Raw genomic sequence first — 17,617 nt, forward strand, 5'->3', positions numbered from 1 at the left:
TTTTCAAGAATCTTGTTAGCAAATATAAGAGCTAATGATGCAAAGCATGTGTCAATGTTTTTCACCCCAAACTATTTTTTTCTGGTGAAAAAAATTCAGAACCTTATATTAATATCATGTTCACGATTTATTCTCCAGAGGCATTGGAAAACTGCTTTGGGTTTTATTTCTTAAGTATTTCTGGTTATTCCTCAATATTATTCAAACACGTTATATTTGACTGTATGTCAAATAACATTGGGGCTTTTAAAATACTTACCCCCATGTACTGCTGATAGTTGATATTTTTACCTGTAATTCAAGTCATATTTTGGTGCTATATTCAAAGCATGTCTGGGCTGTACTTGTCCAAACTTCTAACACGGATTTCTATTACTTCAGATATCTATACATATAGATAAATACAAACACAGCCATGTATTGTTATTATGCTATTAATGCATTTTATAAGCGTGTAGTTACAGATCTGATGGTTTTTGAGTGGGGATTGTTGATAAACATTTAAAAGATTATAATCCATTATAATAACTAGCCGAGCAAACTGTCCAGCTAAATTAAAATGTTTTCCTTTTTTAGTCTAATTATAAAGAAAACAATGGAAATTACAGTAAGTCGTTTGAATGGACTACTCAGAAAATATTTATTTAACGTTACCAAAAGCAGTCTGACTACAAGCTATCACGCTAAGTTTTTATTTTAAGAAATCCATAAGTAACGTATAAATCCATAACTGGCTAAAGTCCCGAGCTCGCTAATCACTCTGCATCTAACGCTACTCTCGCAACAAATTACATGAAACTCCACAAAAACTTCCTAACAAGTAAATTCCAAAGCGCAAAACAAACCCAAAGTGAAAATTCTTGAATCTGCATGATATATCTAAACTTTAAAACGCCATCAGTCAGAAATAATACAGCTCGCGGGCCTGCCAAAAAAAGCCACGCAACAGCGGCCACTCGACTGAGATTCCTTCCGCATTTTCCTGCGGCTCTGCGGCAGTGACGTGCGTCTCAGAAGGCGGCGTAAATGCCGGTGGAGCTGGAGGCTGCAGCGCCTCGGAGCGCATCGGCCCCTCCCCTCCACGCTTTGCGGCGGCCCGCCCTACTCACACAAGAAGCCCGTATGCGTTCTGCCCGAGTCTGGGGGTGGGAGAAGCAAAGGCGTACGGCCTTGGAAACGAAACAAAAATAATACAAAAGGTAGGCCGCTATATTTAACCCAATCCAAAGTGGGAAGCTTTACGTTTGTATGGTTTACATATGAAGCGATAATTTGAGTGTGTGAACTCGAACTGAAATGTTGGCGTATTTATCGTATTATGAGATGATCGCTGTTGCAATGTCACGTAGGCCTTTGTTAGCACTGAGCCGCGGCCTTCCGAGGCCCAAACTAGGCCGCGGAGACGAGACTCAGAGGGTGTGTAAGTAATTCCTATTACGATTTATATACCTTAGAAAATTTGTAAAACTTTTACTTAAATTCACTTAGAGTCACAATATGGGAGTTTAAGTATGTATTTATGAGATTTAATGAATTAATCGTAATCATTCAAAATGGCGATGGGTTTGAGGAAAGGCGTGTCGTAGCTTTTATACGAATGGGCGGGGCTAGTAACGACGTAGGCACAAAGGAACCGCCCGTTTTATCACTCAGTAAACAGATGGGAGTAGCAGGGACTGTAAATGTAAATAATACTGTCTGACAGATTGTGGTATTGGTGGGGCCTGTTTATCTTAGTTGTATGCGTTTAAAAAGTTGCTTTAGCAATTAAGCAATTGATTTAAATATTCATATTATATTCCTGTATGCTCTGATTTTAAGTTATTTGTTGCTGTCTTATGAAGTCTTGTGGTGTCTTGTTATTTTGATATCTATATATAATATCTAAATGTATTGTGAAATGTTGCTGGAAAATGGATCTAATATATAGATTGAGATATCATTATCATGGATAATGGCCATATTGTTTTTCACTCACAATTTCATACAAATCTGACTTTCATTTGTTCTAATGTTTTTATTTTCTTTTGCATTTCGTGTCTGTAGGTCTTATATTATGCAGATGACAGGCAGATACAATGGATGAAGATGTAACAGCTCTCTCTCTCCATTCCCATGAGCCCAAGATCATATTCCATGGGACAGGTAAACAAACCATGACCATGGTGAAGCCTGTCAAACTGGTTCTATATGATTATGTTAAGACATTTATGTGCAAGTTTGTGTATTCATGGGAAAGGTGATGGAGAGGAAGATGAGGTGGTGGTAGAACTGCAGGAGTCCGTTCTCGTGTCTGACGTGGAGGGTGAGAAGATCGTGGTCCATGGCCTCGCCGCCGAGGAGCTGGTAATCCAGGAAGCTATTGAGGATGTGGTAGCTGAATACGTGCCTTGCTCAGAAGAAGAGGAGGGGCTTGCCACCATTGCCGTGGAAACCTGCGTGATGTGTCCAGATGATGTGGCTCTGGAAGATGAAGGACTGCAGGTTGATGTGGTAACTGACGTTCAGGTACAGGAGGACCCTGATACCTGTGGAGACTACCTCATGATCTCTTGTGAGTGGGATTAGCCAATGAGAATAGATGTTTGGTTTAAATGATTTTGAAAGGATATGACTCACTATTGACAAAGTCAAAAGCCCCACCTTATAAATAATTTTATAAGAATAGGCAGAACAACTAAATAATATTAATCTAAATTGTGACATGTTTTGTATACAACATTACACGATAACATGCAGTACCCCGCAAAATGCATTGACTTGGGTTTATTTACAGTGGATGAGGCTGGAAAGGTGATTTCTGATGAGGATGCTAAAGTCACAGTTGAAGGCACTTTAGAGGATCAAGAAGATGTGGAAAAAGTTGATGATGATGATGATGATGATGGTCAAGAGGTCATTAAAGTGTACATCATCAAAGCTCACCCAGGGGAGGAGGACTTGGGTAAGTTACATTCCAGTAAACTCCAACCTCCAAATTTTTATTTAGTTTGTATTTTATTCCTTCATTTACACAGTTCTTTTTTCATATATTATTAAATTGGATTTTGCAGGGGGCACTGTTGACATAGATGCCGAGCTCGATGTAGATGAGACCGTGGAGCTGGTGGATTCCTCTGGAATGCCTATAAGAGAGAAGATGGTGTACATGTCAATGGATGAAGCCAATCAAAGCCAGGATGACATTAGTAAGTCCTGTTTTTGTCAGTTGATGATGTAGGTTCTATATCCGAGTGCCTCTGTTGACACCGTTTGCTCTTCTTCCAAACAGATGTGGCTAAAATCACAGATGAGGTCTACATGGAAGTGGTGGTAGGAGGTGAGGACCCTGGAAATGCTCAGAGGACATTTGATAATGCATCGCTCAACAAAGACTTCATGCCCGTGGCCTGGGCAGCAGCTTATGGTTAGTGAGACGTATACATGCAACACTGGTCCAAACACTTTTTTTAGTTTTGCATTGTTTTTTTTAAGCTCAAATTACAAACTTGACTCTAACTCTTTTTCCTAAACTGAATTAACATTCAAAGTTGAGTTAAATTGAAAGTGATATTTATCCAAAGTGATCTTTAAGGTACACATTTTGTCACAGTGTGTGTTATCTGGGATTTGAACGACAACCATAGCGTTGCTAGCACATGCTGTACCTGTTTACTTGAAGGAACGCAGTCATATAATAATGCACACATGTAATGCAGCACAAATGTATTGGAAGGAGATGCCGTCTCATAACCTCGAATATGTATTTTATCAGGTGAAGAGGAGAATGAAAGCTGCGAGAACAGAAATGGAGCAGCTAGCGCTCTGTTGCATGTCGATAAATCTGACACGATCGAGAGACTCAACCGTCAAAGAAACAAGAACAAGAGCAAAAAACGATCTGAACTCCGGCACGTTCAGACAGGTACGATCTACGACTATTTTTAGTTTACTCTGTTATTTTTTTGTTTGTTATTAATTTTTCTTCTATGTGTTTTTACCCCAGCAATCATCATTGGACCGTATGGCCAGCCTCTCACCGTGTACCCTTGCATGCTGTGCGGCAAGAAGTTCAAATCGCGCGGTTTCCTTAAGCGCCACAATAAGAATCAACACCAGGATGTGGTAAACAGAAAGAAATACCAATGCACTGACTGTGATTACACCACCAACAAAAAAGCAAGTCTCAACAACCACATGGAGATCCACACCCTTAGTAACAAAGCTCAGTTTGAGTGTGAAGTGTGTGGAAAAGATTTTCATCAGCAGGCGGTGCTCTTCTCCCACCGGCTGCAGCACCACCATAGAGATTCCAAGCTTCAAATCCCATCGCCTGCTACAAAAATGCACGAGTGTAAATTTTGTGAATACGAGACAGCGGAGCAAGGGCTACTCAACAGACATCTGCTGGCCGTTCACAGCAAGAATTTCCCTCACATCTGCGTGGAATGCGGGAAGGGTTTCCGGCATCCCTCCGAGCTGAAGAAACACATGAGGACGCACACTGGCGAGAAGCCATACTCGTGTCTTTACTGCGACTACAAATCGGCAGACTCTTCCAACTTAAAGACGCACATAAAGACCAAGCATAGCAAGGAGATGCCGTACAAGTGCGACCGCTGTTTCCAAACGTTTGCCGATCCTGATGAGCTCCTACAGCACGGATTGACACACGAGGAGGCCAAAACACACCTGTGCACCCACTGTGACCATAAAAGCTCCAATTCCAGTGACTTAAAGCGTCATATAATTTCCGTTCACACCAAAGACTACCCGCATAAATGCGGGGTCTGCGGAAAGGGCTTTCACCGGCCATCCGAGCTGAAGAAGCACTCCGCTGCCCATAAGGCCAAGAAGTTGCACCAGTGCAGGCATTGTAACTTCAAAATCGCAGATCCGTTTGTTCTCAGTCGGCATATTCTGTCTGTACACACCAAGGAACAGCAAGCTTTCCCTGACAAGAAAGGACTTAAGAAGACATTCGGACTCGGGGGTAAGAAAATTTTAGGCGGTGCTGGCATGTCCAGGGGCCACCGGGAACGACGGGTGTACCAATGCCAGTATTGCGACTATAGCACAGGTGACGCATCTGGCTTTAAGAGACATGTGATCTCCATACACACCAAAGACTACCCGCATCGCTGCGATTTCTGCTCGAAAGGTTTCCGGAGACCGTCAGAGAAGAATCAGCATATCATGCGACATCACAAGGACCTAATGCCTGCCATGTGACCTTTATAACGGCTGCCATAGCAACACCAATCAAAGCACTGAGGCCATCCTTGACAGGAACAGGTTCATCATGGATGCAAGGATATGAGTCATTGTAGTCCATAGACCCAAAGCTGATCGCTGGAAAGCCAGCCAGATCACGGTTGGTATAAGCAGGGTGAAGGTACAGAGAAAAAGGCCGCTTTGTGTTGATTCATATTTTTGATTCAATTTTTTGGTGTCCGGTTTTCACAGGTTGTTATAATGTCAAATTCATGCTTTTGTTGAAGTCCAACACATAAATCATAATGTTAAATCATCAAGGTTGGCCGTTAAATTTTGTGTTTGCACATTGAATTATGACTCCTGGGGTGCATTTTTACTTTACAAAGAAACGTAATTGGGTAACTTAAATGACTCTGGAATGTGTTTACATAAACAGATTTGATAACAGCCTTGAACGTTTTGTTAACTGTGGTCCAAAATTTTTGACGGGATTCTTCTAGCTACAGATAAGCAGAATGTCAGATTAAAATGAATTAAAAGTTCACAATTTAGTCTATGACCTGGTTCCTGAAAACACAAATATCATAAACATGACAGTTTTAATGTAAATAGCAAATCTCTATAGTGGGCTTTAAAAAAAATTAGCAAGGGTCCTGAGCTTAGATAGGCTCTCAGCAAACTTGCATTTAATTGACTAAATATATTCAGGCAAGACAAAAAAATAACAGTAATACATCATCAGTGCAGGATATCCAAACAAAAACTCAAACATTAAATTAGTTTACTGATATTAGCCACGGTTTAATAAAAGAATGAATTGAATTTAATGTAGGACAAATCATCCTGCTAATATTTTCAAGTAAAAAACAATGACAAATGGTATTTAACTAAAACTTTTTCGGAACTTCGTCAAATTAGGCCAAATGGCTGGTAATCTATAGTTTTAATAAAGAACGATGCGAGTGTGTTCATGTATATCTGAAAGGTGGCCATATGGTTTGTTCGTTGTAAAACTCGCTTTCAAATTCAGAAAGGTCTTTAGGGTAAATTTTATTTTTTACACAGATACTGAAAATATATAATTTGGAATAAAGATATTCTAAAAGATCATATGTGATGTGTATATGAAATATTTGTAAATACAGAAGTAATAAACCGTATTTTGTGTCCTAACTGTTTTTCTGTTTTTTTTCATGTCATTGATTTCATGAAATTGAACTGAACACACAAACATGCAAGCTCATTTGTGAAAAGGTTTATTTTGATAGCAGTAAACAAAAGAACATTGCGTAATACAATTATTTTCAAAGATGTCTCATTTGCAGAAACCTACATTCCAGAAACCTTGATAGCAGGCCCCTTGAGACTTTATTTGGAGAAGCTGTGATTTATGTAAACACATTTAAGGCACAAAGAGGGACTGATTCTTGTTTTCATATTAAGTCTAAGAGACTACAAACCAAGCAGAATGGAGGCCAGATTTTCAGGTCTGTGTTTCCAGGTGAAATGTCAGTTGATGTTGTTTTCTTAGCTGATGAGATTCTTAAGCAGATGGGCATTCTTCTACAAAAGAATAATTAAAAACAGTGAAAATTTATTTAAAGCTGTTCTGATCAGTTTAAGAACTCAAAAATCCTGTAAATGTACCATTTGCTGGCAGAATGAGAATGTTCTCCTCCAGGATGCCAATGTCCAGAGAAAAGTTCTTGAACTTCTCCACCAGGTCTTCAGTAACTGTTGTGTTACGACCTGTGACCATAACACATTAAGAGTCTATTTTAGCATCACATGTTCATAAAAACATCTCTGCTGTACAGTTGGGACAAAATGAGCTCTTACTGTAGAGTGCGTTGAGAAGCTCAGATACACCTTCCTTGGTCTTGATGGTGTGAATGAAGGCATATTCATCAAATCTGGCATCAACCACACGCATATCATTGTCATTTCCCCAACCTGATAGATTGTGAAAACATGATAATACATTTAGGGTTGTTAGATATTTGACTAACAGAAAAATTTCAGGGACAGGTATAAAGCAGGAAACATACGCTGACTAGTAAAGACGAAGCGTGCCGGAGTTTCAGTTTTGTTGGCAAGATGACTCATCCTCCAGCAGGAACCGTCATCACTATGAAACAAATGAAGCAATTTGAAGCCTGAAAGTCGTTTTGATTCTTTTAACATTGCAACAAAGTAATGAATACAAGGGGGAACAGGTAAAAGCTTACTTCAGATTGGCGTAACTAAGGTCAAGGTCTCCGTCTTCGGTAGGCACCAGCATAGCAGTACCCATCTTCTTGTTTGCCTTGTGACTGACAAACCATTCTGCATTTGTAGCCATACCAATGATATACCACTTTCCACTCATCTGAAGAGGAAAGCGTTCAAGCACAGGGCTTAAATGACAGACCAAAGCACACTGTTCTGTTCAAAATTATTCTTACCTAACTTTAATAAGCTTTTCCTAGAACCCATTGAGAAAATATTACTGTTGCAGCAACTGTGGTAAAATTGCATGGTATATAGTGAAATAGTTTGTTTTTTCTATAATGTATATTTTTACCTTATCCAGGTCAAAGTCAGTCATGGGCATAACTTCAGCAGAGACAAACACTGCACAAAGCAGAACGCACATCATCTTCAATATGACACTCATCGTGGCTGCAGAAGTGTAGAGTTCTCTCTCTGTAGGCAGTCTGAAGTAAAGCAATGCTGGCTGTGCTGAGAGAAGAATGCCAGTCCCTGTTATGTGAATCCCCTCCCCTCCCATTTCAACCCTCAGACCCTCCCACATCTGCTCATTACAGGCGTCACATAACTTTTTAACTTGAGCATGTGTTTTTCTAGGTCTATGTAATTGTTTGAGTGAATGTCTGTGCTATAGAATAGCTGTATGTCTGAATTATGCATTGTGAGCTCCATAAGACTCTGTTGTGGAATAAATAAAAAATGCAACGATTGTCATTTTTGAATATCAAAATTCACATTTTTAAAGAGACAAACAAGTTTGTTCATGTATATCTGGAATGTGGCCGTTTGACTGTGGTCTGTTTGTTGTCAAACTCATTTTCAGTATCTCAGTCAAAGACCTTTAAGGGTTACTTTTATTTTACAAGTTAAAAGATCAAATGTGATGTGTATATGTAATTTTTGTAAATACAGATGAAATAAACAGTATTTTGTGTCCTAGCTGTTTTTTTTTTTTCATTTTGGAATGGAAATTCTATGTAAATAGAGAATTTGAACTGCACAAACATTGTTCATTTGTAAAAATATTTATTTGCTAGCAGTAAACAAAACCATGAAAAGAGTACAGGTGTGTCATTTTAGTGATCATTTGACAGGAATGACACAACATTGCATAATACTTTATTATTGCATAATAATTAAAAAAAATTATGATGTCTCATTTGGGCAAATTTAAACCATTTGTCTACATCCCAGAAACCTTGATAGTAGCTCCCTTGAGACTTAATTAGGAGAGACTGTGAATCATCATCTATGCAAGTGCAAGTTAAGGCACAAAGAGGAATTGATTTTTGAAGTTTATAAGAGACTAAAACCAAGCAGAAAAGAGGCCAGCAATTCAGGTCAGTGTTTTCAGGTGAAGGACAGGACCATTTCATGTTTTGCATTCTCCTACAAAAGAATAATAACAATGAAAAATAAATGAGTGACACATTCTGCAAAGCTGTTCATGATAGTAAGGGTTGATAAATCCTATAAATGTACCATTTGGTGGCAGGATGAGAATGTCCTCCTCCAGGAAGCCAATGTCCAGAGAGAACTTTCTGAACTTCTCCACCACGTCTTCAGCAACTGTTGTGTTACGACCTGTGACCATAAAACATTAAGAGTCTATTTTAGCATCACATGTTCATAAAAACATCTCTGCTGTACAGTTGGGACAAAATGAGCTCTTACTGAAGAGTGCGTTGAGTAGCTCAGATACACCTTCCTTGGTCTTGATGGTGTGAATGAAGGCATATTCATCAAATCTGGCATCAACCACCACACGCATATCATTGTCATTTTCCCAACCTGATAGATTGTGAAAACATAATAATACATTGTGGATTATTAGATATTTGGAAAAACATCAGTTAAATTTCAGGCTCTGGTATAAAGCAGGAAACATACGTCCCAAAGTTTCCGTTTTTTTGGCAAGATGACTCGCCCTCCAGCAGGAACCATCATCTCTAAGAAACAAATGAAGCAATTTAAAGCCATTCTTTGTGAATTATGAGAACAAATGATTAAAAGTCGTTTTGATCCCTTTAACATTGCAACAAAGTAAAGAATACAAGGTGGAACAGGTAAAAGCTTACTGCAGAGTGGCTAAACTAATGTCAAGGTCTCCATCTTCGGTAGGCACCAGCATAGCAGTTCCCATCTTCATGTTTGCCTTGTGACTGACAAACCATTCTGCATTTGTAGCCATACCAATGATATACCACTTTCCACTCATCTGAAGAGGAAAGAGTTCAAGCACAGGGCTTAAATGACAGACCAAAGCACACTGTTCTGTTCAGAATGGTTTTACTGTTAATCCAACTGTGGTAAATTTGCATGGTATATAATAGAGTATATAATAGAGTAAAATAGTTTGGTATATTTTTACCTTTTCCAGGTCAAAGTCAGTCATCGGCATAACTTCAGCAGAGACAAACACTGCACAAAGCAGAAGGCACATCATCTTCAATTGGACACTCATCATGGCTGTAGAAGTGTATGATTCTCGCTCTGTATGCCGTCTGAAGTTTGGTAAAGCGATGCTGGCTGTGTTGGGAGAGAAGTGCCCATTCCTATTTTATCCTTCAGTGTGAACCCCCCCCCCTTCTGACCCTCAGGCCCTCCCACATCTGCCCAATACAAGCGTCACATAACTTCAAACTTGTACATGTTTTTGTTTTGGCCTTTAGTCTCGTGTCTGCAGGCCTTCAGACTACTTCAAAGCATGAGTTTAGATCATTGTCTGCGCTATGGAATAGCCCGATGTCGGAATGATGCATCATGAGTTTCATAACAGTCAATGATTGTCATTTTTTAATATCAAAATTCAACACATCCAAACATACACACAAGTATATCTGGATCGTAACCATTTGGCTGTGGTCTGTTTGTTATGAAACTTACTTTCAGTTTAACCTTTACACTTTTTTATTTTTTACAAAGATAATTAAAATATGTAATTTGGAATAAAATTATTCTAAAATATCTTATGTGATGTGTATAAGAAATATTCTAAATAATAAACAGTATTTTTTGTCCTAAATGTTTTGTTCATCATTTTGAAATGGAAATTAAATGTGGATTTGAACGGAACAGAAACATTTGTTTTTCTGTAAAAGATTTATTTGATAGCAGTAAACAAAACCAGCAATCTACGCATTATTCATTTGCAGGTGTCATATTGGTGATAGTGTGACACAACATGGTATTATACACATTTTTTATTATGTCTCATTTGGACAAAGTTAAATCATCTTTCTGCATCCTAGAACTCTTTTCTTCTTTTCTGTCCCCTGTTCTTTGCAGACTTCCACATCTTGGGAGTTAGTTGGAGAAACTATTATTTGCCAGATTAATTTACCATCTATGTAAGCACAACAAAACTGCATTTAAGGCACAAAAAAGTGGCTGACTCTTGTTTCTAAGTCAGAGACAAAACCAGAAAGAAGGCCAGCAATTCAGATCTGTGTTTTCAGTTGAAATGACTGGACCAGGTGATGTTGTTTTCTTGCGAGATGAGATGCTTAAGCAAGTGAGCATTCTCCTACAAAATAACAATGAACACAAAATTAGTGAAGAATTATGTTAACCATGTAATATTCTGTTATAAATGCATATGGGGATTAATCTTAATCCTGTTAAATGTACCATTTGGTGGCAGCATGACAATATTCTCCTCCAGGATGCCAGTGTCCAGAGAGAACTTTCTGAATTTCTCCACCAGGTCTTCAGCTATGGTTGCAGTACGACCTGTGATCATGAAACAAAGTCTTTTTAGCATCAAATGTTCATGAAAACAATCTCTTCCGTGCAGTTGGGACAAAGTGAACTCTTACTGTAGAGTTTGTTGAGAACATCAGATACACCTCCCTTGGTCTTGATGGTGTGAATGATGGCATATTCATCATATTTGGTTTCAACCACACGCATATCATTGTCATTTCCCCAACCTGATAGATTGTGAAAACAAAGTATGATGATAACTTTATTATTTTATATGAGGGTGTTAGATATTTCGCTAATAGAGACATATCAGACTATTATATTTAAGGGACAGGTATAAAGCAGGAAACATACGCTGACTATAAAAGACAAAGTGTCCCGGAGTTTCAGTTTTTTTGGCAAGAAAATTCATCCTCCAGCAGGAACCGTCATCTCTAAGAAACAAATGAAGCGTTTTAATGCCATACTTAGACAATTATGAGAATGATTAAAAGTGGTTTTAAAATTGTAGCAAAGCAAAGAACACAATGTGTAACAGGTGAAAGATTACTTCAGGCTAGCGGAGTTGAGGTCAAGGTCTCCATCCATGGTAGGCGTCAGCATGGAAGTACCCATCTTCATGCTTGCCTTCCTGGTGGCAAACCATTTTGCATTTGTAGCAAAGCCAACAAGATACCATTTTCCACCCACCTGAAGAGGGAAAGAGTTGAAGCACGGGGCTTTAATGACAGACTATAGCACACTGTTCTGTTCAAAATTATTTTAACCTAACTTTAATAAGATGAAAACTTTCCCAGTACCCATTATGAAAATATAAATGCCAGCCGTAGTAAAATTGCATGTTATGTAATATTGTAAACCAAAGTAAAACAGCATTGTAAATCTATTGAAATGTATCTAATACCTTCTCCAGGTCAAAGTCAGTCATGGGCATAACTTCAGCAGAGACAAACACTGCACAAAGCAGAACGCACATCATCTTCAATACGACACTCATCGTGGCTGCAGAAGTGTAGAGTTCTCTCTCTGTAGGCAGTCTGAAGTAAAGCAATGCTGGCTGTGCTGAGAGGAATGCTAAGCCCCGTTTTATGCTGCAGTGTGAACCCCAAACCCTCCCCTTTTGCCCCTTCTTTTCGTTACCACATCTGTAATTTCAGTTGTTATACAACTTCATACTTGCCCATGGGCATTTTAATTATTTGTTTTAGTCTTCAGAATACCTCATTCAGCATGTGTTATCTACTGTAATACCTATACCTAAATTAACCATTTAATTTCATTTACAATAAATTCATTTTTGTATGTGAAGCGGATGTTTTTTTCCTGAGAGAATTATTTCCTTTTGGATGTTTGTAGGAATTTCGGATGTGCAACATGTTTACTCCTTAAGAGGCTTGGGCAGGCAGAATCTTGTTTGAAGAGTTATATCACAGGCTACATAACCTTACCAATAACATTGTTTTATAAGTAAACCTCTAAAAATGTTTTTTACCACAACCTATAATAATGTTTTTTTTTGTGCAAAATTGAACAAAATATGACAAAACATTTTGTTGAATGTGAAATTAACCTTACCAGGTTGCATGTGTATTGTTTATACCTGAAAGGCGCAATTTTGAAAACACACAAAACTTGAGATTACATAATAACGTTTTTTATTTCAATTGTTTGCATGCTGCTGGACAAAGTGTTTTCTCGCTGTTGTTTGAATGTGTGATGAGTCCTTATTTCTTTCATTCAGAGCTTCTGCAATAACATAGTGGTCAGTCAAGTCATTTCTGAAAGACAAAGCAATGCCAGAATTGTTAGATTTAATAGTCAGACAATAAAACAATAAAAATGACCTGTGCAGCAATACAAAGTTTATATTGTGTTACAAAACCTAATAAATGTTACGCAAGTAAGCATGCATCTCTGTCAAACAGAAAACGTGACGCTAACATAACAGGTTGCACAACTGGCTGGAGGCTGCACATTTTGGAAACATAACGTTTCTTTCAGCCAATCAGTAAATGTTACCCGACACCAAGCACGGACACTTCAACAACAACAGTTCTGAAGTTTTGAGCTTGGATTCATTTAAGTGAATCCGACATTCAAACAATTCATTTCAACAAACTGGTTTAAAAACCAATTCAATAGTGCAGTACTGTAGTTCAACAGTACACTGCAGTGTATTGCATGATACATTGTATGTATCACATATAGTCATAAAATATACATATAGCCTAATTCAACCAAATTATAAAAAAAACTGAAAAATATGATATTTTTGTGATAAGGCCGCACTAAGCAGTACACCCCAGAGCTGTGTAAAGATGGTTGGGAAGTGAAGGATTTTGTGTATGCCTTTTTGATATGTCACCCTGTGACTCTTTCCTGGTGTAATTACCCTAAACGTCTGTGTTATATTGTGGCTGTGCCCCACCTGTAATTAACATATAACTGTAAAAGGTTAACCAAATGGCTCAAGCAATCAACTGATTACATTGTGCCTGTGCCCCACCCGTAGTTAACATATAGGACTATCTGTAAGCCAATCAACTGATCAATACACAGGATGGCCCTTCTATCCTGTCCATTGTAAGTTCTCCAGTAGGAGGTTCTAATGGTATCTGTCTATTGTATGAAGGCCATTTGTTACCAAAGTCTGGTCACACAGACTAATTGGGTTATGATCCAGGCTAAGAATGTAGAAGGTTGGCACGACAACATCGTTACAGAACCATGCTACACTACCACCTTCAATAAACTCTTTTCCCCGCAAGCACTTGGTCCTGCTTTCTTCATTTATGTACTAGAAGCATTCTACATTGGCGAACCACCCAACAGGAAAATCTAACAGGAGGCAACAGTTACTTTACATTTGTGCTTTTGGCAGACATTTAGCCAAAGTGCAAGTTATGAATGTTTTTAATATCAGTATGTGTGTTGGAATTGCTCTTCCAATTGAGCTGCACTTTACGGTGTAAATGTTTTATATAATAAGTCATAAAGTATTTTTAATGAAATTAGCAACGTGGCAAATGTAATATAAAAAATGTACATCTTACCCAGCACCTTATCTACAGACTCGCAAAAGCCTGTAAAAGAGTTTCGAGTTAAAACATGTTTGTAAAATGTTCGGCTACATTAAAATATTCTGGCAAAAGTGGCAATTCTTTCTCACCGTAGTGGGGATACTGGGAAAGAAGGTCCAATCCTAAATCGAATATCTTTGCACGATCCTCAAATTTATCTACTACATTATCAGGCACAATACCGGAACGTCCTTTAAAAGAAACACAACTTGAAAGCTATGTTTTTTTTTTCAAACTACGGTCTTTTGTTAAACTTCATGTCTGCAAAATTAACTGTGGCCCTCCTGATGAAAAACAATTCAAATTCTAATGGTTACTTTTAGGGATGCACCGAATGTTCGGCCGAAAATAGCAAAAAACGCAAGTTCGGTGTTCGGCCGAATGTGTGAAATGGCCGAATAAATTTACCGAACATGACTCGTGATAGGATCAAGCAGCAACCAGCGCAGAGAGAGAGAGAGAGAGAGAGAGAGTTAGAGAGAGAGAGAGAGAGAGAGAGAGAGAGAGAGAGAGAGACACGCGTGCGCTTTATTACTGCCGCAAACATTTTGGCAGTGCGTGCGTGCGTGTGTGTGGAGCATTTTAAAGTGTCAGAGAAAGACACAGCACGGAACTTGCCGCACGGAAGTAAAGTCTTTACCGGTCGGTAACTACTTCAGACGGAAGCGGGCGGTCTGACAGTAGCCCCGCCGCTCGCGACATCCTTTGACATCATACAGTCGTCGCGTGCACACAGTTCCCTGTGCTAAACAACTTGTCAAAGTATGTTCTGTGCACCTTCTGACAGAACAGTCATCTTTTGTGGGCGGAGTTTGGAGGAGAGACGTGAACTGAAATGGATGTCAGTCATCAGCATCAGTCAGAATTGCTTGCATTGGATGTTTTTTTTTTTCTCAAATCATTTTGCTATGTAGCCTATAATAATCCAACAGTTTTAGTTTATTCATATTTTTAACTTATAAGCCTAATGTGGAATGACACTTTTTAATGAAGTGTTTTGTTGTAGGGGTACAGAGTAACTTACATTACATTCTTTTAGCAGTCAGTTATAGGCCTAATTAATATAGGCTATTCATGAATGTAGAGGGCTCAATATTTTGTTTGAATTTACTGTTTTGCTCAATTTTATATCAAGTTGTATTGTATTTTATTGAAAAGCAAGACAAATTATAAAAAGCACATTTTGACTATTCAGTTTGTGCAATAGTGAAAAAAATAGCTTAATAAATAGAAGAAATGCAAAAAACCATGTTCAGTGTTCGGTATTATTCGGCCAAGTGTTTCACATCATGTTCGGCTTCGGCCAAGAATTTTCGTTTCGGTGCATCCCTAGTTTCTTTACTAATACCACCATCAGTGGTTTACCATCGCAACCATTAAGAGGTTTCTATTAAAACCAATATAATTCCCGAAAACTATTAAATCCATTACAATTTCTGTGATGGCTTTTATTGTTTTTTATCAGCAGGGCCATTTGTTATTAAAATATTATCCATCATGCAATGACACAAAGATCTTAACCTGACTGTCTATTTATATATTAGAATGCTTACCATATAATTTCATGGTAATTTTCTTCCCTTTCTTGAACACCAGTATAGCATAGGTGCTGTAGTCCGTTTCAACCACAAATATATCCACATCAACAGCAGATCTCTTACCTGTAGTGGATGGAAAAATATGTATTTAGTGTTTATGCATCTGTGCACATTAAAGGAAATGTTCTGTGTGGTTACAGTAGTATAAATGTACTATACTTCAACTCTGCTTATCTCGGCTTGTTATTTTATTCTCTTGATTATTTGGGTTTTAAAGGGTTGTGACAGCACTGACATCTGTTTCATAACATGTGTCAGTAAGCAGACTAAGCCGTTTCACAAGTACTTCAGATCATTTAGATAAGACAGTCTTTGATGCTTTTGTCCGCATAAGACACCCACCTTTGAGAATGAGATGTCCAGGGGTCTTTGTGGTCATGTAGTTCTGTCTGATCTCCCAACACTCATAATTGCTGACATTAAGAAAATGCACAGTGTATGAACAAATGGGGAGGCATGCTTTTCTTGAAATTACATTCTTGCAAAATATTGCAAGAATAAAACTCAGAAAATTAAACAAGATAAAACCGGTTACAATACTCGAATATTGTAACAGGTTTCATCTCGACAATGCAAGGTTTTGCTCGCAGCTCCTGATCTTTTAATTATGTGGCATTTGTTTGAAGGGATTAATTTTGCTTCAGTGTTGTGTCAAACTGTATGGCCTTGCAATGGAATTAATTTGTGCAATTAAGTAACATCATAAGATATTATCACGATTTAAAGATACCTTCTTAACAGTAAACAAACATGTTATATCATGACAAAGACAACATTCTTACTGGAAATAGCAATAGCAGGTTAAAGTTAGTATGTTCTGAAATTATGAAAATTATGTAGGAAAATAAAAAGCAGAGAATAATTAGGTAAGTAATAACATTTAACATTTTAATTTAATAACATTTGCCAATGTTTAGTTTGAAGAACATCAGAGGTTTATGTAAAATAAGACGAGCTGGCAAGGCTTGAATGCAGCGGCTAGCTACATTTCTCCCCCTTGTGGCTAAAGTTCTACTCACAGTTTAGTTATAGTGACTACAGACAGCTTGTTTCCATTGATTTCCACATCTATAGTAGTGCTCTCCAGTTTAAAGCCCTTTTCCAGAAGTGTCTTACATCGTGATATCACAGAAACCAGGTACCACCTCCCACTCATCTAAACAGCAACAAAATACAGATCATAGAAGGTTTCAAAGCAACAGAATAAACAAACGTTACTGCGCATGCTTGCTTTTGTGGCCCAAACTTTTGCAGCCGCAAAGAACAGTGTTCCTGTAGATTATTTCCGATTATAAACAAAAGAAAACAAGTAAATTACATTAGCTAGTGAAAAATGATGTTGAAAGTCTGGGCATGTTATACCGTGCAAGAGAAATAACCTGTCAGTATGAATAATGTTAATTCCTAAAGCTGCACTTAAAAATGTGTGGTGACAAAATGAATTAATTTGAGTTATTAAATTAAGTAATGTTGAAATATACCTGACTTATGTCGATGTTCTGACTTGGAGTTAATTTCTCAACAGCTTTTTCTGCCTCGGTTTGTTTTGGCTTCTGTGGCGGTTTTGGTTTAAACGAGGCTCTCCGTGTTTCCGCATGCTCCAAAAGACTAAGCCATATCAGAACAAACAACAAATGCAGCCAGTAGCGCATCATCGCAGCTTTGAATCGGTTCTTTGAATATTTCGGTTTACTAGATAAGTTAAAGCTTTATTAAAATGACTTCTTTAAGGTAACTGTCCAGCGTCCACACACCGATCAGAACGATGAACCTTTGCTCAGGGTTTAT

General features: G+C 38.1%; 4 protein-coding genes across 7 annotated transcripts; 1 reads left to right on the forward strand and 3 right to left on the reverse strand.

Annotated features, from left to right (window-relative positions):
• The first annotated feature begins 153 nt into the window (after positions 1 to 153).
• zfx (zinc finger protein X-linked) lies at positions 154 to 6,376 on the forward strand. 2 transcript variants are annotated; one of them, XM_057322578.1, is made up of 8 exons: positions 154 to 1,199; positions 2,047 to 2,145; positions 2,240 to 2,554; positions 2,777 to 2,944; positions 3,054 to 3,188; positions 3,272 to 3,406; positions 3,755 to 3,904; positions 3,986 to 6,375. In XM_057322578.1, the coding sequence occupies exons 2-8, from the start codon at positions 2,079 to 2,081 to the stop codon at positions 5,209 to 5,211; spliced, it is 2,196 nt and encodes a 731-aa protein (XP_057178561.1). In that variant the 5' UTR covers positions 154 to 1,199; positions 2,047 to 2,078; the 3' UTR covers positions 5,212 to 6,375. The 2 variants fall into 2 exon arrangements, with proteins under 2 accessions (XP_057178561.1, XP_057178562.1); XM_057322579.1 differs by lacking the exon at positions 154 to 1,199 and adding an exon at positions 1,237 to 1,420 and having other exon boundaries at positions 3,986 to 6,376.
• A 60-nt stretch (positions 6,377 to 6,436) lies between these two features.
• Positions 6,437 to 7,981, reverse strand: LOC130546983 (lipocalin-like). Its single transcript, XM_057322581.1, has 6 exons — positions 7,760 to 7,981; positions 7,425 to 7,564; positions 7,245 to 7,324; positions 7,036 to 7,149; positions 6,844 to 6,945; positions 6,437 to 6,759 (listed from the first exon to the last, which is right to left on the reverse strand). Exons 1-6 carry the CDS (start codon positions 7,964 to 7,966, stop codon positions 6,740 to 6,742), a joined length of 663 nt encoding a protein of 220 aa, XP_057178564.1. The 5' UTR covers positions 7,967 to 7,981; the 3' UTR covers positions 6,437 to 6,739.
• A 479-nt stretch (positions 7,982 to 8,460) lies between these two features.
• Positions 8,461 to 12,271, reverse strand: LOC130546946 (lipocalin-like). 3 transcript variants are annotated; one of them, XM_057322505.1, is made up of 6 exons: positions 9,818 to 10,000; positions 9,525 to 9,664; positions 9,337 to 9,395; positions 9,121 to 9,237; positions 8,929 to 9,030; positions 8,461 to 8,835 (listed from the first exon to the last, which is right to left on the reverse strand). In XM_057322505.1, exons 1-6 carry the CDS (start codon positions 9,911 to 9,913, stop codon positions 8,819 to 8,821), a joined length of 531 nt encoding a protein of 176 aa, XP_057178488.1. In that variant the 5' UTR covers positions 9,914 to 10,000; the 3' UTR covers positions 8,461 to 8,818. The 3 variants fall into 3 exon arrangements, with proteins under 3 accessions (XP_057178488.1, XP_057178489.1, XP_057178487.1); XM_057322506.1 differs by lacking the exon at positions 9,818 to 10,000 and adding an exon at positions 12,056 to 12,271 and having other exon boundaries at positions 8,475 to 8,835; XM_057322504.1 differs by lacking the exons at positions 8,461 to 8,835; positions 8,929 to 9,030; positions 9,121 to 9,237; ... (1 more) ...; positions 9,525 to 9,664; positions 9,818 to 10,000 and adding exons at positions 10,530 to 10,972; positions 11,077 to 11,178; positions 11,265 to 11,378; ... (1 more) ...; positions 11,702 to 11,841; positions 12,056 to 12,222.
• Positions 12,272 to 12,789: 518 nt separating this feature from the next.
• On the reverse strand, positions 12,790 to 17,512 carry c8g (complement component 8, gamma polypeptide). Its single transcript, XM_057322502.1, has 7 exons — positions 17,311 to 17,512; positions 16,849 to 16,985; positions 16,172 to 16,242; positions 15,785 to 15,892; positions 14,321 to 14,422; positions 14,205 to 14,234; positions 12,790 to 12,929 (listed from the first exon to the last, which is right to left on the reverse strand). The coding sequence occupies exons 1-7, from the start codon at positions 17,482 to 17,484 to the stop codon at positions 12,919 to 12,921; spliced, it is 633 nt and encodes a 210-aa protein (XP_057178485.1). The 5' UTR covers positions 17,485 to 17,512; the 3' UTR covers positions 12,790 to 12,918.
• Positions 17,513 to 17,617: the final 105 nt, after the last annotated feature.

This window comes from Triplophysa rosa, linkage group LG23, assembly GCF_024868665.1.
Source record: "Triplophysa rosa linkage group LG23, Trosa_1v2, whole genome shotgun sequence".
In the NCBI taxonomy this organism is placed as follows: Eukaryota; Metazoa; Chordata; class Actinopteri; order Cypriniformes; family Nemacheilidae; genus Triplophysa; species Triplophysa rosa.